Source organism: Podarcis raffonei, chromosome 17, assembly GCF_027172205.1.
Source record: "Podarcis raffonei isolate rPodRaf1 chromosome 17, rPodRaf1.pri, whole genome shotgun sequence".
Lineage (NCBI taxonomy): Eukaryota > Metazoa > Chordata > Lepidosauria > Squamata > Lacertidae > Podarcis > Podarcis raffonei.
Genome location: NC_070618.1, coordinates 998992 through 1025745, shown reverse-complemented (window position 1 = coordinate 1025745; position 26754 = coordinate 998992). Strand labels below are relative to the sequence as shown.

General features: G+C 43.6%; 1 protein-coding gene across 1 annotated transcript; it reads right to left on the bottom strand.

Annotated features, from left to right (window-relative positions):
* Positions 1–922: 922 nt before the first annotated feature.
* On the bottom strand, positions 923–23283 carry SPICE1 (spindle and centriole associated protein 1). The gene is made up of 17 exons (XM_053370716.1): positions 23170–23283; positions 20739–20786; positions 19263–19409; positions 17629–17731; positions 16552–16673; positions 15553–15650; positions 14542–14675; positions 13786–13917; positions 12261–12529; positions 10492–10623; positions 9846–9969; positions 8566–8760; positions 7283–7665; positions 5248–5440; positions 4915–5020; positions 2497–2584; positions 923–1679 (listed from the first exon to the last, which is right to left on the bottom strand). Exons 1-17 carry the CDS (start codon positions 23257–23259, stop codon positions 1626–1628), a joined length of 2418 nt encoding a protein of 805 aa, XP_053226691.1. The 5' UTR covers positions 23260–23283; the 3' UTR covers positions 923–1625.
* Between the last annotated feature and the right edge of the window lie 3471 nt (positions 23284–26754).

Below are 26754 nucleotides of genomic sequence, written 5' to 3'. Positions count from 1 at the left end.
GATTAGAACTTCCGATGTTGCCTAACGGCAGATTTTTCCATTCACGGATGAACCTGTCAAACTTTCACATTCACGTGTTGATTTTTTGTTTCAGGTTTGTTCAGCTACAATGGTGCTGGCATACCTTGTCAAATCAGCTGTCTGAAATGATAGTAACATAAAGGCACCCCAAGCCGTTGGGAACCAAGGGACTAATACCTATTGATGGAAGGAGGACAGTGCTCCCCTGGCCATTATAAATTGCCCTTCCACATTTGTATGTAGATTAATGTGATTATACCACTTCACACCGAGTTGGGGATGGAGGTTTGAAAGGATACCAGTCAGCTTTTAGGCAAGATTCATAGTGCTTGTGATAGCTTAGGATACACCTTAGGGGCTACTTCGTTCTGTATATTCTGCTCCCAAAGATCAGGAGAGTCCTTTTTCTGCATCCCACCTAGGGTAGAAGGAGGTTTGAGTGGGATGAGAGAGGTCTCCTCAGTGGCTGCACCTAGATTACAGAACACCTTGTTCCATGAAGTACAACTGGTCCCTTCCCCTCAGTGTCTTTTGCCAGTTGCTAAATACAGTACAGTTTTATTGTGACAGATTTTTGTTGCATTTGCACCAGAAGAGCAAAATGTAAATGTAAAGTAACACAGTAAAAAATAACTTTAATACATTTTCCCACTGCAGTAATGGAACTGACAAATACTACGCTTGTATTTCTTCTGCAGAGCCAATAGTAACAGCACCACTTTTTGGATAAAAATTTAAGACCCTGCATGGAACAGGAAATAGCTGCCTTCTGTGGTTTTGCATAGGCGAGTTCTTAATAGCAGCACATGGACTATAAGACTTAATGCCAGGATAAATTTGCCTGGCAAATGAAGACAGGTATGAGCACGGTAAACAATAACTAGACCCCAAAAGTTATACATTCCAGTCCAGGGATTTGCTTTATGTGATATAAAGCCTATCACTATTACAACCATTTAAAAAATACTTGAGTTCCAGAAAGTATTTGCTCAGCAGCATTAACAGGGTTAAAACATTGCCTTGATCTTCTTATATTAACTGCATACATCAATTATCAATTACAGTTTCCTCTTTCATACAACACCGAATGTTTCAGATATGAGTATCAAAGAACAAAGGACAAATCCAGGAGCCCCCATGGTTTCCAATGGATGCTGAGGCCAGCAATGTGGAAACACAATAGCCTGGAGGCAGCTGCACAGCAAGTTGTCTATGTGAGCCGCTCCATCCTTCTGTGGTTCACGTCAAAGGAATGACACAAGCAGTTGTCCGCACAATTCTGTTGCACACAGATGCCTTTGCAACACTGCTTGTTTCAAGTGCCTAATGTACTCCAGACTGCACACATGACACAAGTCCAAGACCATGTTCAACTGTAATATGGACGAGAAGCACATAGCCACAGATGTGGAAAGACCTCAGCAGAACCAGCAGGACTGACCTTGTCCATGGCCTGGCAGAAAAGGCTCTAGAACAGGGGCGGCCCCCAGACGTCCCAACTCCTGTCACGGCCAATGCAACATCTGGAGGTCCACGAGTTGCCACCCCTGTTCTAGAACTTTATAAGGGTTAAAACACTTTTACGACAACATCTGGGCTTGGGGCTAACCAATATGTGTTGACAAGGCAAACCAGCCATCTTCTCCTTGCTTTTTAGGCTACGGGAATGGAGAAAAAAAAGTGAAGTGTTACATTCCTTGCACTGTCACTTATTCCTTGCCTCCCCTTCAGTTCTCCCCTTAAATATATATATATATTTATATATATATATTACTTCTGCAATCTTGGGGTTCTGTTTTGACTATCCTCTTATTATTATTATTATTATTAATTTTAACAAAGTAATAATAATGTAAAAATAAAAATGTGCACCCCACCCCAAGACCATTCCATTGTAACTATCCAACCTCCCCAAATTTCAGCACCTCTTGCGATGGTTTGACCCCTTTCCGTTTTAACAGTACAAATTCTACAAATACCTTCCATATCTCCTCAAAATCATTTCTCCTGCATATTCCCCGTCTTGCCTTAATAGCACATGTTAATTTATCATTAATAGCTATATTCCACACCTCTTTATACCATTCTTCCATTTTATATTCTGCTTGCCCCTTCCACTTCCTAGCTATAATAACTCATGTAGCTGTCAATAAATTTGTGGGCAAGCCCTTCCTAGCCTGCGAACCTTCCACCTCATTGTAAATTGATAACAATGCTACCTCTGGACTTTCGGTCAGTTTCAACCCAGTGATTTCTGTTTTCTCCTTAAACACCCTTTGCCAAAAACCCCTGTACATATTTACACCCCCACCACATGTGAACATAAGTCCCAGTTTCCTGGCATCGCCTCCATTAACACCAAATATTCCTTGTTTATATGATTTAATCTTACAGGTTGTTTAGACTATCTAAGGCTTGACAGTCACCCTGAACATTGCCAAAAGGTGGAAGTATGGTTGTCTAAAAATGACTTACCTTTATTCTATGACTGTCGTAAGTCAACTGTACATTTCCCACTGAGGTATTTAGTGGTAAGCACACCTGGCTAGACACATCTGCAGATCTGTGGGCATAAATAATAGAGAGCTAGGAAACACGAAGTGTATAGAATTACAGGTGCTGAGTGCACTGTCCTGTTTCCTAATTGCCTTGTACCTTTATATTATAAACATGTAGGCAGAGATGGTCTTCTCTTAAATTTAACTATTATATAGCTCCTAGAGTCTGGGTGCTGCTAACAGGCATGGCCAAACTTGGCCCTCCAGATGTTTTAAGACTACAATTTCTATCATCCCTAGCTAACAGGACTAGTGGTCAGGGATGATGGAAATTGTAGTCCCAAAACATCTGGAGGGCCAAGTTTGGCCATGCCTGTTATTATAATCATAATAATAACAACAACAACCAGGATGTAGATGATTTAGTCATTCAAATTTCAGAAATAATTTGATATAAGTGTTTGAATTGTAGGAGGGCCAGAAAGGGTTATGCCCTCCTTACTTTGGTAGCTGGTCCCTCAGGTACTTTTTGTAGAAGACTCCAGTGGGGCCCACGAATTGACTAAAATTAGGGAAATCAGAGGCTGGGGCATCCCCATAACTTTCCCCATGTGTGTGTGTGCGTGTGTGTGTGTGTACTTTAACTAAGCCTGTGTATTACCTGCCTGCTTCTCTGTCATTCAGTAAAAAGGCATGCACGTTGTAATGGGAATTGGGGTTGCTTATGCGTAAAACTCCTTGCTGCTCCAAGCGGGTTGTATAGCTAAACCTTTCCCTAGTTTGACAGCGCCTTACAACGCGACTGTCTTAATCACTGGCAGAATCCGTCAGTGGGCGTTTCCTGAACTTCTTCCAACATAAAAACTCCTTGACAGCCAGTCTCCGCCTAGCTTCTCTGCGCGGAAGCCTTCTGCGCAGAGTAGGCGTGCCAAGCGGAGGTCCTGTGCTCTCCCCACTGATCTCACTGGAAGAGTCTCGGAGCCTTCCCTCCGAAGTACTCTCAGCCTCCCCTTTCTTCCTGGTGTCACCTTGGTTTCCTTCCCCAGCGGAAGCTCTCTCTCTCTCCTTGCTAGTTCCCTCCCCTGCATCATTGGAGCGACTTCCCTCTCCGCTAATCTCTGATGTCAGTTCCCTGACACACGTTGATGGAATTGGCTAGCTAAATGAATTAAGACCTAGACAGGTGAGAAAGGAATGGAAATATACATTTGTATTTAACCATCTGAGTCCATAGATGACTGCTAATGGAAACACATCAGACCTCTGACGTGCCTCAACAAGGCTCTAATGTACATTTAACTTCCCATTAATTAGGACGCAGATATTATTTGAGAGGAAAACCAGGTACAGTCGTATCTCAGTCGACTTACAAAATGTTTGGAAACCAAGGCGCAGCTTCTGATTGGCTGCAGGAACCCGCATCGGACATTCAGGTTCCAAAGAACGTTCGCAAACTGGAACACTCACTTCCAGGTTTGCGGCATTCGGGAGCCAAAATGTTCGACTCACAAGGCGTTTGACTTAAGAGGTACGGCTGTATTTGCTTATCAAGGCATTTCAAGTGAAGAAAGCTGTCTGCTAGAAACCTTCTATTTCTAGAGCCAAAATCTATAACGATTCACTGGAAATCACAGCCTATCTTCAGACTATAAGTTAGCATGGGGTGGAGAACATAACTGGCCAATGGACCCAATTAGATCCACCAGGCTGCTGAGAACGGCCCACCAGGCAGTTTGGGGTAAACCTCCCTTCATACAGAAGGGGAGAAGAGCTCAGGATCTAGCCTGCTGTCTAGATCCTGTTCCCCTTCCCTGAGCTGTATTCCTTTGTTGTTGTTGTTTAGTCGTTTAGTCGTGTCCGCCTCTTCGTGACCCCCTGGACCAGAGCACGCCAGGCACTTCTGTCTTCCACTGCCTCCCTCATGCTGGTCTCTTCAAGAACACTGTCCCACCATCTCGTCCTCTGTCGTCCCCTTCTCCTTGTGCCCTCCATCTTTCCCAACATCAGGGTCTTTTCCAGGGAGTCTTCTCTTCTCATGAGGTGGCCAAAGTCTTGGAGCCTCAGCTTCACGATCTGTCCTTCCAGTGAGCACTCAGGGCTGATTTCCTTCAGAATGGATAGGTTTGATCTTCTTGCAGTCCATGGGACTCACAAGAGTCTCCTCCAGCACCAGAATTCAAAAGCATCAATTCTTCGGCGATCAGCCTTCTTTATGGTCCAGCTCTCACTTCCATACATCACTACTGGGAAAACCATAGCTTGAACTATACGGACCTTTGTTGGCAAGGTGATGTCTCTGCTTTTTAAGATGCTGTCTAGGTTTGCCATCGCCTTTCTCCCAAGAAGCTTATACTACCCACCCTGCCTGTAAAAAGAGAATAGCTAAGCAGCTGACCTCTTTGTACTGGATCCACTGGCGGGAGAAGGACTATTTTCTTTGGAACTATCCAGAATTTCTGCAACTGGAACAGACACCTCAATTGTTCTTCTCTTTCCGTTTTCTAGAAAAGACAGTATCTGATTAGAGAATTATTAGGTGTCCAGGTGTTCCAGTAATGAGGAAGCCCATCAAGCAATTACTAAATAGAGAAACAGAATGTTTTCAAAAATTCAAAAAAAGATAAGAAGAAAAAGATTGTCAAGTAAAGACAGCTGCCATCATCAGAATACACCAACCCATATTGCCAACACTGATGTAAGAAAAGCTTTTAAATAGTGGGTAACATACCAAGCAGATTTACGGGTGGTGATGGAATTGGTGAAACTGGCGGAGACACAGAGACGAATGTTGGTAACGTTTGCTGATTGGTCAGCTGCACCAGTTTGCTGCGTGCTTCTGCACTCTGGCGGTTCAGTTCAGCTATTCGTTCATCCAAGCTCCTTGGTAATTCTTTCAAGCTGCTTACGGCATCACCATGTCCCTAAACGAGTATTCAAGAGGGTAGTTAAAAGTCATTTTCCTACTTTTCATTACTGAACTTGGCTGCTTGGCAGACTCGGTGCATCTGAGTTACCCAACAGTAGCAGCTAGCAGCAACCTTTCCCCCCACAATCTACTTTTAGCCACCTCGCGTAGTCTTTAATCACAAAAAAGCATTCTGGCAGCACAAGGTCAAGTAAAGGTAGGTCATGACAGATGATAGATCACTGGTTTGAAGCAAAATGTAATAGTCTATAATTATTTCTAGCTGGAGAACAGCAACCAATGAAGTTCCCACAATCCCAACTTATTCAAAGTATTTTTTAAGAGACCTGTGAGTAGAGTTTTAAAAGTGAGCTAACAGAATTCTGCATATACCAAGCTAAGCAGCTTTCAAATAGAATACAAAATAGCATTCAGAAAGTATGTCACTGAATGGAGTAATGACATTCAGTAAGTTGTTTTAAACATTTTTTTAATTGCAACCCACCCTTGGATGTTAAGGTGAAGAACAGGTAATAAGTTAAAATAATATCACATATAAGATTTGCGGGTGGAGGAAACAAACACTTTGTCATTGGCACTGCACTCATTCCCAGAGTAAAAAGGAAGATACAGTGGTACCTCGTGTTGTGTAACCTCCAGGTTATGGATCTTTGGGTTACGGCCGCAGCAAACCCGGAAGTGTATACTTCTGGGTTTTGCCGTTCGCGCACGTGCAAAAGCGCACACACAAAAGTGGCGCCTCTTGTTATGGATTTCTCGGGGTGTGCGTGGCACCCCGAAACAAATTAAATCCATAACCAGAGGTACCACTGTACACTCTATTCCAAGTTGGCTGAAATACCATGTCCAGCTCTAGGCACCGCCTTTTAAATCAGGACACTGAACTGAAATAAGGGCAATGAACCCACAGGAGGGTAATGAGGATGGTGCTGAATGGTTTGCTTGAGGAAGAGATTAAGGGGAGACATGATCGTGGTATCAAAATATCACACTAATGATGTGAACTGATTTGTTCTCTGCTGCTCTAGAAGGCAGGAATAGAAACTTTATTGGCAAGAGCTGTTCAATAGTGGCAGGCTGCCCTGAAGAGGTGGCGAGCTCTCCTTTGCAAGAGGTATTTAAGCAGAGGATGGACGGCGATCTGTTAGGGATGCTTGCAGATCCTGCATTCAAGACCCTGCGCTGAGCTGGTGGTTGGACCAGATGAGCTCCAACAGCCCATCCAGTCATATGATTCTATAACTATTTAGGCTTCCGGAAACACGGTAAAAGGTAAAAAGGTAAAGGACCTCTGGACAGTTAAGTCCAGTCAAAGGTGACTATGGGGTTGTGGTGCTCAACTCGCTTTCAGACCGAGGGAGCCAGCGTTTGTACACAGCTTTCCGGATCATGTGGCCAGCATGACTAAACCGCTGCTTCTGGCGCAACGGAACACTGTGACGGAAACCAGAGTGCACGGAAATGCCATTTACCTTCCCGCTACAGCGGTACCTATTTATCTACTTGCACTGGCGTGCTCTCAGACTACTAGGTTGGCAGGAGCTGGGACAGAGCAACGGGAGCTCACCCCGTCATGGGGATTCGAACCGCCAACCTTCTGATCGGCAAGCCCAAGAGGCTCAGTGGCAACTCAGTACATGGGTCACCAATAAGATGCCCCACAGGCACACAAATGCCATGAATGGATGGTTGATGACTGTAATTCTTGCAAAATTGACAGGTGTGTGTGTATGCACATACACACCCATGCTTCCCTTTCCACAAGTCACAAAGCATAATCTCAAATTATCAATGTTTATTGAGAATGTCAAGATCCAACACTCTCTTACATTCTTACCTGCCCCTCTAGCACTGATCCACTCTGCGCCGAAAATGGCTGCTGCAAAATATCCCATGCCTCCTGAGGGCAATGCCTGAATTTGCTCAGCTGAGCTTTAATGACAGTGTTCTGGAGTGTTAGCTCAGCTATTTGTCCCTGCAGATCATCACTCTGGGTGAGAATCATGGTCACATCAGAATTAGGCCTCTCTGAAAAGCCGTCAGGGCTTTGGCTTGGCACCGCAGAGAAGGCACTTGCTAACGGCTGGCCATCTGGCTGTACAGAACTCTGCAAAAGGCCAGCACCTTTCTGGGTGAACAAACTGCCATCCTCTTCCACCGTCTGTGGCTTGTTCGACAGAGAGGACTTTTGCTCTCCTTCTGATTCTCTCCCAGTGGAGTCTAGGGAAAGACAACATAGGAGACCAAATAAATCTGTACGACTATATTAAATCCTATTCCTAGACTAATAAAAAATGGGAGTGAAAAGGCTATGTTCCAAAGAGAGGCAAAGGCTGGTTATAATGCCAATTTGAGTGTCAGTTCTCATTTTTTAATTTAACACTCAAGGATTGATATCTGAATACAAAAGAAACATACCTGCCCCCAGGTCTAAAGGAAACAGTTCAAAACGTTCAAAACAATCTAATGTCAATGCTGTGGGCCTAGAGGCCTTTTAGACTTCGGGAGGTGCATTTATTTTGTATTCTGGATCACAGATTATTATCTGCAAATGTTCACCTACAGAGCTGACCTTCAAGTGAGGTGAAACTCAAATGCTTGTGCCCTGCAATTTAAAAGCAATCTTGCCCAAATATCTGGTACTGTTTCATTAGATCTGTGCTGTGACGATTTTCTGATTGGGGAGAATATATATTAATACATATGGTATGATATTAATCACTTCTCCCACAACTCTGATGGCCCTTAGTTTTCTTCGAAGTAGATCCATCTTAAGCAATGGGGCTCCCAGGTGAAGCACTATCCTGTCCTCAAGGTGGCAAAATTTAACAAGATGCCTCCAACCAGCTGAGAAAGAGGAAAAGTACAAGGTGTAGCAATTGCTTGCTGGTTTAAAAGTAAGGAGTGTCCTGCTATAAATTCAGACTGGGTTTCCTAGGCATGAGACCAAAGACCTGACATTGTATAACTGAACAATAGCCACATTCACCGATGTTTTTGGGACTAGATACTACACTAGATTAGAAGGCATAAAAGGACTTGTCCACAATGTGACTGATGGAGGGTTGATTACGGAAACAAAGTCAGGAAGCTGTCATGCAGTCAAAATGACCCTCTTACCATTCTGAAGAGGAGGGAATGCCTGACTGCTCTTCTGTTGTGGTGGAGATAACAAAACAGCTGGTTGGAATAAACAAGCTGGTAAAGATGGGGTTGGATGCATTTTATCCAAAGGATTTGGAAACACTGGGGCTTTATTGGGAATATCCACTTGTGTATTTCTCTTTGGCCCAACGTAGTTTGAGAGGCATTTTTCTGACGAGAGAATAAAGAGGGCAATGCATTATATTAGACAGAGGAAAACTTGAAACAGTTAATCAAATCTAACAGTGAATCTTAGGGCCAACTAAATGTTATGTTAACAATGCTTTTTAAAAATGTGCTTGATGCTTTTCATTTTAAAGGAAAAATGGACAGTGACTGCCATTTCCCCCAAAATTGCTGTTGACTTCAAATATCACCTTCAGAGACCAACAACGGCCTGTAGGGATTTTAGTGGGAAAGTAGTGCAGTGTTGGGGGACGCAGGTGGCGCTGTGGGTTAAACCACAGAGCCTAGGACTTGCCGATCAGAAGGTCGGCGGTTTGAATCCCCGCGATGGGGTGAGCTCCCGCTGCTCAGTCCCTGCTCCTGCCCACCCAGCAGTTCAAAAGCACCTCAAAGTGCAAGTAGATAAATAGGTCTACTCCTATGTTTCCATGTGCTGCTCTGGTTTGCCAGAAGCAGCTTTGTCATGCTGGCCACATGACCCGGAAGCTGTCTGCAGACAAACGCTGGCTCCCTCGGCCAATGAAGCGAGATGAGCACCACAACCCCAGAGTCGGCCACGACTGGACCTAATGGTCAGGGGTCCCTTTACTTTACTTAGTGCAGTGTTGGAATGGGGACCGTAACAGCTATTTACTCTTCCATGTTTGATATAGTACAGTCAAACCTTGGTTTGTGAACGGCTTAGCTGATAAACAAATCGGCTCCCCAATGCCGAAAACCCGGAAGTAAGTGTTCCAGTTTTCGAAGGTTTTTCAGAAGCCAAATGTCCAACGCAGCTTCCGCTTGAGGTGCAGGAAGCTCCTGCAGCCAATTGGAAGCCACGTCTTGGTTTTCGAATGGTTTCGGGAGTCAAACAGATTAAGTTCGAGAACCAAGGTTCCACCGTATTGGGCAAAGGCCTGAAAAACCACAATGAACACCATGTGTAGGTACCTACACATTCAGAACCAATCACCACCAGAATAAATCAGACAGCTATCAAGCAGCAGTCCAGCTGTTTTTTAAAACTCTAAGTTTTGAAACTGTCGTGTCACTCAGATTATTGAGGTTTCCCTGGTGAAGACTTGTACCTTGAGCTGCCTCAGGACTCCTGACTGAAAGTTCTCCAGAATCTGTAATGGGAAGCCCTTTAAATGCACATGTGAGTGAAGTCAGTTGTTCATCTGTTACAACCGTGTAGTGCTGAAACTTATTCTAGAAGACAAAAAGCGAGAAAGAAATGCACCAAAATCACCATTCTGATTCACTTGCAACAGGCAAACATGAAGCATCCAAGCACCTGCCCACACCCCTAGTAGTCCCATAAGCACATATTTGCTCTCTACTGTACTAATGCAATAGACATATAACATAAACAATAACTGAGTGCTACTAAAGTGTTTATCACATGAATTCTGAAGTTGGAACCAAAAGGTTAGATATGCCCTCACAGCAGAAGCAAAAATACTAGGTGTGAACAAGGAGAACACAGCAAATGTATCATGAGGATACAGACTTGAATCCCCGTAGAGATAAGATTACAAGGGGTTCAAGTCCATCTCTTGCTCAAGTTAAGCTACTAAAGTCATTTAGCCCCTTGCTGCTCTGCCAATGCATTCAAAGCATGGTGTCTGGAAACACATCACAGCACCAAACGAAGGGAATATATGCTGGCATTAAATTCCAATTGCAGGTCGTGCCTAGGTTACCTAGCTCAACAGTGATTCTGGGTAGTACCTGCATAGCAATATTTTCTTCTCTCGCCAGGAGGACTTCAGCAGTTAGAGCATCAATGAGGGCCCTGTGTTCACTTAGCTCTCCTTCAAGCTGCTGCCTGTTCAGCTTTTCTTGACGCAGCCTTGTCTCAGTCTTTTGGGGACAGGGAAAGAGGGAGAGGGAGGAATCAGCCCCAGTAAAGTGACAGCTGAAGTATTCATTGTGAAAGCATGAGTTATCAGGGTTCAGCAGCATTTGAATGAAGGGCAGACTTCAAAGTGAAAGGCAAAGCTCTCCCTCCTAGACCTTCAAAGTCGAAGCCTAAATACTGGGGCATAAAGGGTAGGGGGTGGGGGAAGTAGGAAAAGGATGTATGTTACACTAGCTGAATGTTCAATGCACCTTCTCCTTGCAGGACATAGATCAGAAACTGATCTTATTACCAGCTTTAATTATAAGGAAGAGGTTGTTTTGGTGTTGTCCGCTTTGCCTTGGCAGCATTAAGCAGGGATTAAACACAGTGGGCGGTATTCAACTAAGTCCTACTGAGAGTAGACCAATTGAAATCAATGAACCTAAATTAATCATATCCATTGACTTTAATGGGTCTAACCTGAGTAGCATTGAAAAACATCCTCTGTACAGAGATACCCTCAATCTCCCCCAACTACACTTGTGGATTATCAGAATGAGGGCCTCTATGTCATCAGTAATGAAGTTTGGCTCATCCTAAACATACTTTCATCCCAGGTAAATTGATGGAATGTAGGGATCGTGGTGTGCCTTTTCCTCCCTCCCACTCAAAGAATAAATGTTTTCAGATAAAAATAAATTCAGGTATAATCCCCATATGCTTTTTTGCAGCAGGAAAAACAATGCAGCAGTACAAAAACTAGCAAATTAAACATAAAGTCTGACCTAGTAAATCCAACCTAATGCCCATAAAAACAATTATAATTATTAAACGTATTAAAAGGCAGCCATTGCACCTGGCAAAGCACAGCACACCACAGTAACTGGTGAGTCTTCTTTGAAGAGCGTAACATAACATGGTGGCCACAGTTATAAATATTCCTTGAGTTAACTGGTTGCATTTTTCTGCACTATTATGGCAAACAAAGTGAGGTGTCATTCCATCCTATATGGGCCTAGAGAAAAAGGAATGATGGATGGTGTTCCCCAGGATGGACAGCTGGGCCTAAACCTTTGAGGGGCATCAAACCAGTAACTGGCACCTTGAACTGGAATTTTGGAAATGGTACTATGAGTATGCAAGTGGAACCTGCAACAAAATTATGCAATGTAACTTTACCCATATGTCAGTGTGGACAGCCAAGTTGTGATAGTCCAACCCCACTACCTATTGTCCAACTAACACTCAATATTACTTCGTTAGTGACTGTACTCAGTCCTAACAGGGGTCTTAAGTTTATGGTTTTTAAAGATTTTAGCTTGCCACTCCCTCCCTCTTGTTTCTCAGTGGCCCTGCTTTGGCATCCACCACATGAGTTCACTATTAGAGGGAGAGGTATAAGGGAGTTTGTAGTGTGTTTTTTTTAAAAAAAACAAGTTTACATTTGTTCATTAATCATCTGACTATATGTATATTCAAAATAGCTGTTCTGAGGCTGGTGCAACAGAATGGACATAAATCCAAAGCAAATACTACTTTCTTCGAAATCAATGGGAAACAAACTAAAACAAACAGCACCAAACTACTGAAAAAGCACAGTCAACGTTGCTCAAAATATTACAGTGGCTACAAGCAGCAGTTTGCTGTATCTTCCCACCTCCTTCAAATAGCGCAGAACCCGACACAGAGCGTTCACCAGCGAGCGGGTAAATCCAGAGAGACCTTGGCTGCTGTGGACTTGCTGGACTTCATGGCCCATCCATCTCTCATATTCCTCCATTTCATTCTCCATATCGCGCACCATTTGGTTCAAGACCTCAAGGCTGGATTTGTTGCCATTGGGCTCAAGGTCAAGGGAAGCTGCAGCAGCACTCGAGTTACTCCTCTTCTGTGCTTCCGGGGTCTGCACACTTTGCTTCTTCTTCACTGAGAAGAGGACAAGGAAGCATGCTGTCCTTAGCAATGCAGAAGTTAGCACTTAAACAGAGTGCTTTGACGCAAATAAAAGCGATGGGAGGGGGACTTTAGCTGAAGGGAATTAAGGTGCTTACAAAGGTTCCCCACCACTTTGCTATACTTTGATGAAGTTTGGAAATTTTAAATCCTTGCAAAACAACTCAAGCTTTAGACAGCAATTAGACAGAGTGGCTGGGAAAATTATTATTATATAAAGGTAAAGGGACCCCTGACCATTAGGTCCAGTCGTGACCGACTCTGGGGTTGCGGTGCTCATCTCACTTTATTGGCTGAGGGAGCCGGCGTACAGCTTCCAGGTCATGTGGCCAGCATGACTAAGCCGCTTCTGGTGAACCAGAGCAGGGCATGGAAACGCCGTTTACCTTCCCACCGGAATGGTACCTATTTATCTACTTGCACTTTTGACGTGCTTTCAAACTGCTAGGTTGGCAGGAGCTGGGACTGAGCAACGGGAGCTCACCCCGTCGTGGGGATTCGAACCGCCGACCTTCTGATTGGCAAGTCCTAGGCTCTGTGGTTTAACCCACAGCACCACCCGCGTCCCTTCAAAGGTATACTAGTCACAAAATAGTAAGAGGCAGACCAACAAGGTGATCCAATTGTGAATGCTACACTATTACCTTACTGCAGATACCTGCAAAACAGCACAAAATAAAACTTATCTAGTTAGGCCATGGAGGGGGGAGCATTGTGGGGTGGGGGGATGTGAAGGAGAAACAATAATTTTGGGTAATATGCTGGAATGTATGCAGTACTTATTTTCTTATCAAATCTAAACTCTTCCATTTACTGCTTTTGTAATTCTATCTGGCATATTTATGAAATGCACAGAATAGTATTATGCATAAACTAGATTAAACTCCAAACTAGATTAAGGAGCAGCAGAAGGCTAGCAGCAATTCACAAGAAATGAAGGTCTTGATGGCTCCTTTCCTCAAAATAGCAGCACCCTCTAGGTGTAGAAACACATATTGGATTTGAGTGCTATATACATACACATTATACACAGGAATTATTATTTTCCACGGGTGCAGATTGTTTCACATAAGAATCTTCACACTACGTATATTTGGTAAAGTCTGATTTTAAAAAGGTTAATTCACTCCTTCCAAAAGACAAATTGTTCCACACAGATGGGCACAAGGGAGGTTGCCACCGAACAGAGACTGAGAAATATACGCGAGAAGAGGTACACTAAGACATACCTTTTGTGGTTTGCTTTTGCTTCCTTACATTGGCGTTCAGTACTTGCTGCACAATGTATGTGGCATCTGGAGTCTGCTCTTCATACCGAAGTTTTGAGTGGACTTTCTTGACTACATTAGTAGCATTAAGGGCTAAATGAATTAAAAAAAAATGTAGGCAGTTTTTTAATTAGTCTAAAATAATCCAAAACATACCTTCCCCTACAGAAGGGTTGGAGAACCTTTTCAATCTGAGGGCTGCAATTACTCATGGGGAAATTTCCGGGGACTGTATGCCAGTGACGGATGAGGCCAGAGGCAAAAGTGAGCAGAGAAATGAATGGGACTTCTACCTTTGTACACTAGCCTATGTTCCATCTATGCAAAGCGCTTTCTATGCACCAACACCGCCTTCATTCCACCATCCAGCCAAGACTCTTGGCTACATTTCAGCTAGGATAAGGAGGGCATGGAACAAGGCCAGTGTTGGCTGTGGCGTGAGGGCCAGGCAGAGAGATCTAGAGGCCACACCTGGCTCCCGATCCTGCAGTTCTCCATCCATGCCCTACAGCAAGGTGGGGGACTTGTGGTCCTCCAGATATGGCTAAACTACAGTTCCCATCATCCGTGGTGACTGGCCATGCTGGCTGGGGCTAAGAGGAGATGGTGTGTGACATCTGGAGGGCCGCAGGTCCCCCATGCCTCCTTACAGCAAGCCACAGCAGCTACTGTTTCATTTCTGACTGGTTTGTTGTTTTAAAAGAGAGTAAAATGAACCTGTGGATCCCAATGGCTGAACATTTGTTGTTGGGGTTGAAAGCACATAGACTTCCTGTGATGATACTTGTTGCTTAGAAACTTCATGCTGGCCACCGGCCACAGAGTTTTCTTCTTTCAGAAGGTGAAGCATCCTAAGTGAAGAGCAGAGATGCAGAACAACTTTAGGAAGGTCGCAATTTTATCACCATGCCCTTAACAGAAACATTATTTTAGCCATAATGGACATGGTTTGGTACCCTATGCTGTGCTTAGTTTGCAGCATTGTTCCTACCTTGCAGCTAGATAGCCATCAGTGCCGCATACTATACTTATTTTGGCAAAGTGTATTTTGGTAAATATCAACTATAGTGGAACAAAACTGATTGCATTAGATCCAGCACTAGCCCTTTGGGCAGTGATTCCAGAAGCCACACAACAGCTCTTTATAAAGAGTTGATTATATTTCTGCTAGCAGCACATGAATAGAAATAGCCCAGCGCTGCCTTCACTCATCACCATTTACGATTTAATGCTGGCAGGCAAAATGTGGTTTATTGTGGTGGCTGGGAAGCAAAGTAGAGTCCCCAAAGGAGCTGCAAGTCATGATAACTTCACAGCAATATGGAGGCCTTTCACAACATTTTAAACTAGACAAGATGCTAATATAATATTGCCTAAGTTTAAGAAGACTTTTTGGAAATATTTATTGCCACAGTGTGTGTTAGCTTAACCTTCATTGTTACATGCCTGTATTTGGATATTTAAATTATATCTCCCAGTGATGTTACAAATATGTAAAGGATATGTACTATATCTTGTTCTGGTTTATTGTGATATTGTTCTTAATATAAATTTAAAAGGCAAAAGTTTGGTTTTATTTAAGCATTATAGCAACATTTAGAAGATCATATACATGAGAGATAATAGCAGAGCTGAATAGCTGGATTAGTAGATCATGTATCAAGCAATAAACTATTTGTGCTTATGCAGGGTATACAAAACTATGAAGGTAGAGAGATACACACTTACCTCTCTGTATCAGTGTCAGATCTGAAGCTCAAATACGTATCGTTCTCACTGTTTGTCTTGCACATCAAATAATTTTCTCCTTCTACTTCATTGAGAGCCTTTCAAGAGACAGATATAACATCTCAAACATTTGCATGGGAAAATTGTATCTGAAGAAGTGTGCATGCACACGAAAGCTCATACCAAGAACTAACTTAGTTGGTCTTTAAGGTGCTACTGGAAGGAAAAAATTTTTTTTGTTTTGACTATGGCAGACCAACACGGCTACCTTTCTGTATTTGCATGGGAGAAATTTAAACTGACATATTTCATAGGCTGACAAAACACAGTGAGCCAATAGCCAGAAATCACAACTGCTGCAAGCCCAGCTAAAGGAAACACACATTTTTGTGTCCCAAGAAATTTAATTTCACACCAACAGAGGGCAGAAAGACAATTACCAATTGCCCAGAAGTGGAAAGTGAACACTTACTGTAATGCTACAGCATTTTTAAGCAACTAGTGCAAACACACTATTGCTTTCAATCTATGTTGCCTTGATTTCATTAAAATCAAAACTGAAGTGTTCAGGTTTCAATAAACATTATTTGTACCCACTACTGTCAGTAAGTAATTTGCTAAAATAAAACAAGTACAAACATTTATTTCTGCATTCAATTTTTTATTTGCAGCACAACCCTATGCATGTCTACTCAGAAGTAAATCCCACTAAATTCAATGGTACTTAATCCTACATAAGTATGCAAAGGATTGCAGTCTTAAGAGATATTTCAAGCGCCTCTTCTGTTATGTCTTAAGAGTCACTGCTGCAACTATGGACTCAACAATTTATCTGCAGACATCTCTTAACTGGCATGTGCTTGCCATTTCATTTCACTCCACAGAATGACTAACACTGGTATAATTTGAAAAGGCATGTCTATGTATCAAATGCAAAAGACACAGTCCTTGGTCTATTCTATTTATTTAGTGACAAAGTTTACATGGAAAATACACCACCTGTGGATCCATGACAGAATCACTAAGAAGAGAGAGCTGTGTGTGGGGATCACATTTTTGTACGATGGGACCTTGAGAGGATTCTACATCATAATCAGGAGCCACAGTCACATTTGGGAAACCTAGAGGGTAGACAAGTAAGAAAGACTTCCATTCATTAGGCCCAAGATTAGATGCTGAGCCTCCTGCACAAACGTAGCAATCCTTTGTTGCCTTCCATGGAGACACTATCTTATATTTCTACAAATTCTAGATACCGTTAGTTTGTTGTAGAAAAACAATAGAACATTGTGTGGCACCGTAAGCTCTTAAACACTAAAGTTTTTATTGCATGATACGCTTTTGTGGGCCAGAAATAGAGAGAAGGGTCTTTTATCCACTTTCTCCACAATATATGTATCACTTTATAAACCTATACCCTTTCCTCATAGGACATGTGATACAGCTCATAGTTTGCCAACGGAGTAACAAATGCAGAGGAAAGGACTGTATGTGGTGGAATTAATCAGGCCAAATGGGATGGACGTGTATATGCTGCTGTAGGTGAAACATCTGTAGACGCAAAGGGAGAAAATATGGCTTCCACACTGGCAATTTACACTGTGTAACTCTCTGGAGCACCAGTCAAGACCCAGCCATCACTCTCTTAGCAAAACCAACAGAATTCAGTTTAAATAGATCACTTGCTTATACAGGCAACCCCCGATTTGCGCAGGGCTTGGTTTCTGGATCATCAAGCACGTCTGTAAAATTGTGTGTAATTGAAAAAGCCCGCAAAAGCCTGCAACCCACCCTTTATGTTAAATACATAAAATGTATTTTATGACATTTCCAGGTTACTTCTGGGGTCGGCACAATGCACATATAGATGTGAACACGTGTAAATGGCGGGGGGGGGGGTTGCCTGTATGCTACAAGGAAAATTTGGAGGCATGGTTGTGGCTGTCATCAAAGAACATATTTCCATGTTATTATCACACTAGGAAACATGAAGCTATCGTTTCCAGTAAACAGCTTTCATTTGGGGTTTGCTTGGGTCTGCTAAACAAAACTATATCTCACTCAGTAAAACTTCACCTAAATGCCTGCGAGGGGCATCTCCAAATAGATCCTTCACCACAGCCATGGCCTGATCAGATCTCTCCAGGACTTCCTGTAACTGGTACTGATCAGAAAGAATCTAAAAAAATGAAAGCACAGAACACACACATTTTATACTTCTCTTTCCTTCCCCAGGCCCTATCCACTCTTCAAAACAGGTTACATGCCACTATTAATCATATAAATTATTAATACTGCTGCCTATATCATCCTTGAAATGCTACCTTTTATTAGGACCAATAGATGGGCATGATTAATTCAGTAAGTAACACATTTAAAAATACATCTACATGTGGCAAATATTTGAAATTACTTATTTTGAGGCATGACCAAGGCAGTCTATGCCAGTCACTCTTTAGCACTCATCTTAGGCTTATTTGTACAGCATTGTCTAAAATACTAAATGCTTCTTTGAAAATGGTGTTATTTTACAACCCGCCTTAATGAAGACATTATAGCTAACAAAAGGATAACAAAAATATATAACTTGTCCCTAAGATCTTTTGAGGGCTGGGAAGTAGCCAATGTAGCACCAATTTTTAAAAAGCGATCCAGGTTTTATTTAATCTGTACTGTTTTGTTTTTGTCTGAAACAATTTTACTTGCTTTACTTGGTTTTATAAAGGTATAATTGTATTGTTGCAACCTGCTCTGAGACCTTATAAACAAACAAACAAATTCACTGGGCTAGTGGAGAAATTATGAATCGTTCCATCCACTTTCTACAAGGACACCTGGTAGAAGGTTTTTAAAAACCCAGCCGCCTGGTCACAGAGGATGTGGCTTCCGACTCCCTTTTAACCAGCATAAACATACTTTTGTGATTTTATTCACTTTACAAGCTTGAAGCACACTATGAGGCTGAGTGTGCCCTCTCCAGATTAGAGAACTCCAGGCACATAATGAATGAATAGTTCACCAGGAAGCCTTGCACAGCAGCAAACATGAAAAGTAAGCTAAATCTCAGGTTGTTGTTGTTTACTCATTTAGTCGTGTCCGACTCTTTGTGACCCCCTGGACCAGAGCACGCCAGGCACTCCCGTCTTCCTCTGCCTCCCACAGTTTGGTCAAACTCATGCTGGTAGCTTCGAGAACACTGTCCAACCACCTCTTCCTCTGTCGTCCCCTTCTCCTTGTGCCCTCAATCTTTCCCAACATTTTCTTTTCCAGGGAGTCTTCTCTTCTCATGTGGTGGCCAAAGTCTTGGAGCCTCAGCTTCGGGATCTGTCCTTCCAGTGATCACTCAGGGCTGATTTCCTTCAGAATGGAGAGGGTGGATCTTCTTGCAGTCCATGGGACTCTCAAGAGTCTCCTCCAGCACCAGAATTCAAAAGCATCAATTCTTCGGCGATCAGCCTTCTTTACAGTCCAGCTCTCACTTCCATACATCACTACTGGGAAAACCATAGCTTTAACCATACGGACCTTTGTTGGCAAGGTGATGTCTCTGCTTTTAGGATGCTGTCTAGGTTTGTCGGATCTCAGGTAGTTGGGAGGAAAGAACTGTGCATGCCACCATGCAGACAGAGCTCTCCCCACCCCCAGTTGAACCACAGCTGATGACTAGCTTACTATATCAGCCACAAGGAAACTCTATAACCATTTCTTACCTCTCTCATCAAGGCCAGTTTCTTTTTTTCTAGAGATTCTGGAACTCTTGGTCTCTGCTTCTTCCATTTGCTCTTCAGTGCTTTTTCTTGCAGTTCAAAGTGTACAATGCCTTTGTTCTTTGACTTGTGCATCTCATGGCGTCGTACCTGGAAAGGAAAAGATTTTCCTCAGACCAGAGCCAAGGAACAAATGAAGGAGATGGTTGTGACGGTACAAAACAACTAGAAGGCTTTCTGTCTTTACACTTCTATACACTGGGCAAAACTAGACAGCAGGGTCACTATCTTAGTGCCATATGCAGACTGTTACAAAAGCACAAGCAGCCAGGGTGGTGTAGTGGTTAAGAGCAGTAGTCTCGTAATCTGGGGAACCGGGTTCGTGTCTCCGCTCCTCCACATGCAGCTGCTGGGTGACCTTGGGCTAGTCACACTTCTCTGAAGTCTCTCAGCCCCACTCACCTCACAGAGTGTTCATTGTGGGGGAGAAAGGGAAAGGAGAATGTTAGCCGCTTTGGGACTCCTTAGGGTAGTGATAAAGTGGGATATCAAATCAAACTCTTCCTCTTCTTCTTCTAAACACTTGGAGATGGTTCACCTAATACAAGCTTTCCAATGGACTGTGAGCATGTCAGAGAAAGAGAGAAGAACAAGCAACAGAGAAGCATGGAAGGGATGGGGTAGCCATCAAATGTAGTGGAGACCTGCACTATCAGCAGCAGAAGGGAGCATATAGGGATACAGGATGCTAACTGCACACACCCTTTGCACTTGCATCATTACAGTTTGTAACCCCTCTCCCTAGTCAATTTCCTCCAAAATCCAAAATCCAGCACTGGACCCCAGCCTCCACATTATACATGACTGGGACACATCCAGAATTAAAAAGAGCAAGTCTGTGGTTTACTTGTATAATTTTATGTCTAAGACAAGCCTCCTTAAGTCCCTCCCTAGTACAGTGGGGCCCCGCAAGACGAATGCCTCGCAAGACGGAAAACCCGCTAGACGAAAGGGTTTTCCGTTTTGGAGGTGCTTCGCAAAACGAATTTCCTATGGGCTTGCTTCGCAAGACGAAAATGTTTTGCGAGTTCCTGCAGGTTTTTTCCCCCTCCCCCCCTTTTTCCCAAGCCGCTAAGCCCCTTATCAGCTGATCCTCTAAGCCGCTTAACAGCTGATCGCTAAGCCGCTTATCAGCTGATCCGCTAAGCCGCTTAACAGCTGATCCGCTAAGCCGCTTAACAGCTGATCCGCTAAGCCGCTTAACAGCTGATCGCTAAGCCGCTTATCAGCTGATCCGCTAAGCCGCTTATCAGCTGATCCGCTAAGCCCGCTAAGCCGCTAATAGCGCTAATCCGCTAAACCACTAATGGGCTTGCTTCGCAAGACGAAAAAACCGCAAGACGAAGAGACTCGCGGAACGGATTCTTTTCGTCTTGCGAGGCACCACTGTATGTCAAGAAAGACAAATTTCCAGCTTACGAGATCTTCAGGAGTTGCACGATGCACGGTGAGATCATGAACAGTGTTCTGCAACAAAACATACAAAATGCAAGGTTAGAACATGAAACCAAGTACCTCAAATTAATAACATGCATTCTCCAAGTTCTTCTATCTATAGATAGGTCAATTCTAACCATCCCACCCCGTTTTAGCACACCCAGGAACCTAGAGGGCAGGGCTATACAGTACAATGGAAAGAGCACCGCTGCCTCCTCAGTTGAGGAAAGTCTTGTAATCCTAAGAGTTGGAAGGGACCACGAGGGTCATCTAATCCAAGCCCCTGCAATGCAGGAATCTTTTGCCAAGCGAGCAAGCGAACAAGAAGAACTGCGCTACTGGAAGAAGAAGAAAACTGAGTATGGCACTGCTGCAATATTATGTCTGGGCACATATACCAAAGGAAATAATAGCTAAAGAAGGCATACTTCCAAGTAAACATTTTTTAAATGGTTTTAAATTCTCATAAATTTTGATAGCCTGGGCTCTGACACCTGTGATTGTTTTGACACGTGGAATTGGGGAGACTCGGGCACAAGTTGCCAAGCTGGACTAAAAGTTCCAGAATTAATTCCTCCATGGAGGATGGAGGCTGACAAAAAAAATCTTGAAGCAGTGCACAGCCTGAGAACTTCCACACCTCGCAAATCTCTCCCTCCATTTCCCATTGGGGCAGCAATTCCTGCATAAGTACAAAGGAGGCTTCCACAAAGGGCAGCTTTTATACCCCTAACACCTTCTCCCCCCCCCACCCTCTCTCTCCCTCTATACAGTGGTACCTCGGGTTACAGACGCTTCAGGTTACAGACTCCGCTAACCCAGAAATAGTACCTTGGGTCAAGAACTTGGCTTCAGGATGAGAACAGAAATCGTGCTCCAGCGGTGCAGCAGCAGCAGGAGGCCCCATTAGCTAAAGTGGTGCTTCAGGTTTAGAACAGTTTCAGGTTAAGAACGGACCCCCGGAACGAATTACGGTAAGTTCTTAACCCAAGGTGCTACTGTATTCGGGTAGAAGGTGTTCGCTAACACGATCCAGAAGGAAGGTTGGCATGCATTAAGAAGCGCAATACAGTGGTACCTCGGGTTACAGACGCTTCAGGTTACAGACTCCGCTCACCCAGAAATAGTACCTCGGGTCAAGAACTTTGCTTCAGGATGAGAACAGAAATCGTGCAGCAGCGGCCGCAGGAGGCCCCGTTAGCTAAAGTGGTGCTTCAGGTTAAGAACAGTTTCAGGTTAAGAATGGACCTCCGGAACGAATTTTAAGTGGGGCCATTCGAGAGTGAGTTACACTGAGTTAATAGCCTTTTAGGCTTCCTCCAGTGAATAGTTCACTTTTTGAATAATAATTACATGTCACTGGGGGCGGGGGTGGGGGTGGCATCAGGATTTTAGAGGTGCTTAGGTGGGGCATGGCCAAAAAAAGTTTGGGAGGCACTGCTGACTCACTCACTCTCTCTCTCTCTATATATATACCGGTATATATATCTCCAGCCTGAAGAGAAGTGTTGGTAAAGTCAAAAGCTTACACACTAGATTTTATTGGGTTTGGTTCCTTTTAGGTTTTGATTCCAAACCCCTGGGCAAAACCCACCATCTTCTCCAACTCAGAGGAATCTTTATTTGCATCAGCCACTAGCCATCGCAATAAAATAGAGTAAAAGATACTGAAGATAGAGGTAAGAACTTAACTATAGAAAATACATTTTGGGGGTTGACATCAATAATCAAATAAGAGATATTATTCTAATTGCCCTTCCAGTTTTTGCTGTCACCTGATCATCTTGATTTGCTCAAAGAAAGGACACAGTAGCAATGGCTGAGCAACCCAGAATGGACAATAATAGAGGGATAATCACATCACTCCTCAAATCTTTATAAAGTGTGCAGCCAGAAGCACATGAGCCACTGAATACTGCCATCTCCACAGTGGATTTCTTGGAAATCGACTCTCAAGTGCAGCCAAAGGCAGTATATTCAAACTTGTGAAAGTGAAATCACGTCTGTATTTTGGGACCGTTAAATTTTGCAAATTTAACCAAGTGTCAAGACGACCAGGTGGAAAGTAATCCTACCACCGACCACATTTCCTTATTGTGGCCGGATTATTCTGTCACTCGATGTCATAGAGGCGCTGTCTAATTAAATTATTTGCTTCCCTGGCTATTAATAGTGTTGATAGCTGCTGTGGTGATAAAACTGGAAAAGTAAAACTTTTGGTTGACTCATATTTTAAAAACAAACAAATGGAATCTGTCATAAAGCATTTAGAAAACGTGAATTCCATTTACGAATCTACGACTCTTGCGACTAGAAAGGAAAATAGATTATTATTATTATTATTATTATTATTATTATTATTATTATTATTATTATTCACAGCTTGGCTTCCCCCCCCCCCGCTCGTACTCACGTCCCAGTCCTGCTTCTTCCTCCTCGCCTTCTTGGGCGGCTTCCTCTTGGCTCCCGAGGCCGGCAAGCGACTCGCCCTCAGAAGGGACATAGCAATAATAATAATAATAATAGCTGCAGCTCCCGAGTAATAGCTCAAGCGGCGATGGCTGGAACGGGCGGGGCTCCGAGCGAGGAGAGAGAAGCGCCGGCCGCGACGCACAAATCGAGGCGGGTGGCGTGGAGGAGAGCAGGCCTGGCGCCCGTTGCCCCGGCAACCCCGCCTGCTCTGGCGGAGCTCAGGGCGGGAAGGGAAGGAAGGCGGCGCCGAGGAGGGAAGGCCCAGGCGGGCCTCTTCCCCTCAGGAGAGCGCAGCCAAAGTTTGCCCCACGCTCGGCAAGCGCACCCCGCTGGAAGGAGCCAAGTCCTAATGAAATTATTATTATTATTATTATTATTATTATTATTATTATTATTATTATTATTATTATTACCCCGCCTTTTTTCTGCTGGGGACTCAAGGCGGCTTACAGATAAAAACAAGAACAGCTAAAGCAGTGGTTCTCACATGGTGTGGCCTGTCCATACAGTGGGACCTCAGGTTACATACGCTTCAGGTTACAGACGCTTCAGGTTACAGACTCCGCTAACCCAGAAATAGTACCTCGGGTTAAGAACTTTGCTTCAGGATGAGAACAGAAATCGTGCTGCAGCAGGAGGCCCCGTTAGTTAAAGTGATGTTTTAATAGTTTCAGGTTAAGAACGGACCTCCGGAACAAATTAAGTTCTTAACCCGAGGCACCACTGTACTGATGTGGCAGGAGAGGATGACAAGTGTGGCGAGGAGATTCAACCACTTTTAAACATTTTAGTACAGTATAGTATAATACAGTGGTACCTTGGTTTGCATACATTTTGGATTACAAACACGTCAAACCCAGAAGTGCGTGTCCCGGTTTGCAAACTTTTTTGGGATTGCAACCCGTTTTGGGGGGATTATGAACACTATTTTTTTTTTTTTGAGACCCCATTGGCGAAAGCGCGCCTTGGGTTACAACGTGTTTTGGTTTACAAACGGACCTCCAGAACGGATTATGGTTGTAAACCAAGGCACCACTGTATAGTATAGTATAGTATAGTATAGTATAGTATAGTATAGTATAGTATAGTATAGTAATGTTTGTTTGTTTTGCAGATTATGGATAAGATACCTTATAGCAGTGGTTCCCAACCTTTATTTGGCCATGCCCCACCTAAGCATTTCCAAAATCCTGATTCCTTTCCCCACTGTGACATAATTCTTATTATTAAAAAAGTGAACTCCTATTCACAGGGAGAAAGCCTAAAATGCCATTAGCTGTTAATAACTCATTCTCAAATTACCCCTCTTAAAAATCAGATTGGGAACCACGGCCTTATAGCGTAACCATATTTCCAGAAGTAAAAACCAGGACACCCCAAAGGTTGTTGAGCTTCTTTTAGGAATACCCTAAAATTGTTGAGCTTTTTTTTTTTTTTAAAAAAAGTGATTTTTCGATTGACTTGCCTAAGATTCAGGACAAAGAGATGCCTTTGAAATCCAGGTAATATCCGGACGTATGGCATTTTCAAAATGAGAGCAAGAGCATCAAGTGATAGTGAGGAAATCCTAGATGTATTTCTTATCAACAAACAAAAATAGTGTGGTGCAAGCAAATTTTTATTCTGAAATTGTGACCCAGAGAAAAGGTTTGAGGACCACTGAGCTAAAGATCATTTTAAAAACCCAAATAAACACAATCATAGAATTGTAGAGTTGGAAGGGACAATGAGGATCATCTAGTCCAACCCGCTGCAATGCAGGAATCTCAACACATGGTACCCCTCCAATCTGAAATCATATCACACCCTGCATAGCTTTTCAAATGTGCTAGCAGGTTTTTTTTTGCTACAATCTGTTAAAACCATACAAATAGCATCATAGTAGAATCGTAGATTATTATTATTATTTAAATTTGTATACTGCCCTTCATCCAAAGATCTCAGGGTGGTCCCTTTCATTAAATAATAATAATAATTTATTATTTATACCCCGCCCATCTGGCTGAGTTTCCCCAGCCACTCTGGGCGGCTCCCAATCAAGCGTTAAAAACAGTACAGCATTGAATATTAAAAACTTTCCTAGACAGGGCTGCCTTCAGATGTCTTTTAAAGATAGGGTAGCTGCTTATTTCCTTCACATCTGAAGGGAGGGTGTTCCACAGGGTGGGTGCCACTACTGAGAAGGCCCTCTGTCTGGTTGCCTGTAACCTCACTTCTCACAATGAGGGAACCGCCAGAAAGCCCTCAGCACTGGATCTCAGTGTCCGAGCAGTCAGTTCCCAAGAACCTGTTGGAACAAGTCAGAAGGGTGACAAGGAGGGAGCCAGTCTAACATCCCCTAGGGAGGGAGTTCCAGAGTCTTGGTCAATTCCTTGTCCAGGGCAGCTAGACCAGTTCCATCTGGTACGCAGGCTGAGACCCTACCTGCCTGCAGACTGTCTCAACAGACTGGTGCATGCCCTGGTTATCTCCCGCTTGGACTACTGCAATGCACTCTACCTTTGAAGGTGCCTCAGAAACTGCAGCTAATCCAGAATGGCCATCGGGACCATATGACACCGGTCCTAAAGGATCTTCACTGGCTCCCAGTATGTTTCTGAGCACAATTCAAACTGTCGGTGCTGATCTTTAAAGCCCTATGGCCTTGGCCCAGTATACCTGAAGGAGTGTCTCTACTTCCATCGCTCAGCTTGGACACTGAGGTCCTCCTCCAAGGGTCTTCTGCTGGTTCCCTCGCTGCGAGAAGCAAAGTTACATGGAACCAGGCAGAGGGCCTTCTCAGTAGTGGTCTCTTCCCTGTGGAACCTTCTCGGTAGTGGGGCCCTCCCTTTGGATGTCAAGGAAATAAACAACGATCTGACTTTTAGAAGACATCTGAAGGCAGCCCTGTTTAGGGAAGTTTTTAATGTTTTATGGTGCTTTAATATTCTTTTGGGAGCTGCCAAGCCAGATGGGCGGGGTATAAATAATAAATTATTATTATTATTATTATTATTATTATTATTATTATTATTATTATTATAGGTCAGGGGTCAGCAACCAACGCCTATGAGCCACAAGCTGCCCATGGGGGTCGTTTAACCAGCCCATGAGCCGCCCCCGAACTGAGGTGCCTGCTTGGTGAGTCCCCGCATGCTGCACTAAACCAGCGCAGTGCAGCGCGGGGACTCACTTTAGCGGTGCCATAAATCGTGTCTGCGCAGACACAGATGCTGAAAATTGCATCTGCGCAGATGCTGGAAATTGTGGGCGTGCATGCTCACATGCCCGCAATCCAGCCCACAGAGGGATCTCCGCTGGAGTGAACCAGCCCAGGCAAGGTAAACCTTGCTGACCCCTGTTATAGGTCATAACCTATAAGAATGTGGGCTGGCTGCAATAGTTAATACAAGTGAGGGAAAGTCACAACTTACCTTTAAATTGCATTGGAAACACATGCTTTCTTTCACATAATTTTGGGCAATGTAGTTTACCCATCGCATAGAGTTACAAATCCTAGCAACCCATAACAAACTACAGAGCCCAG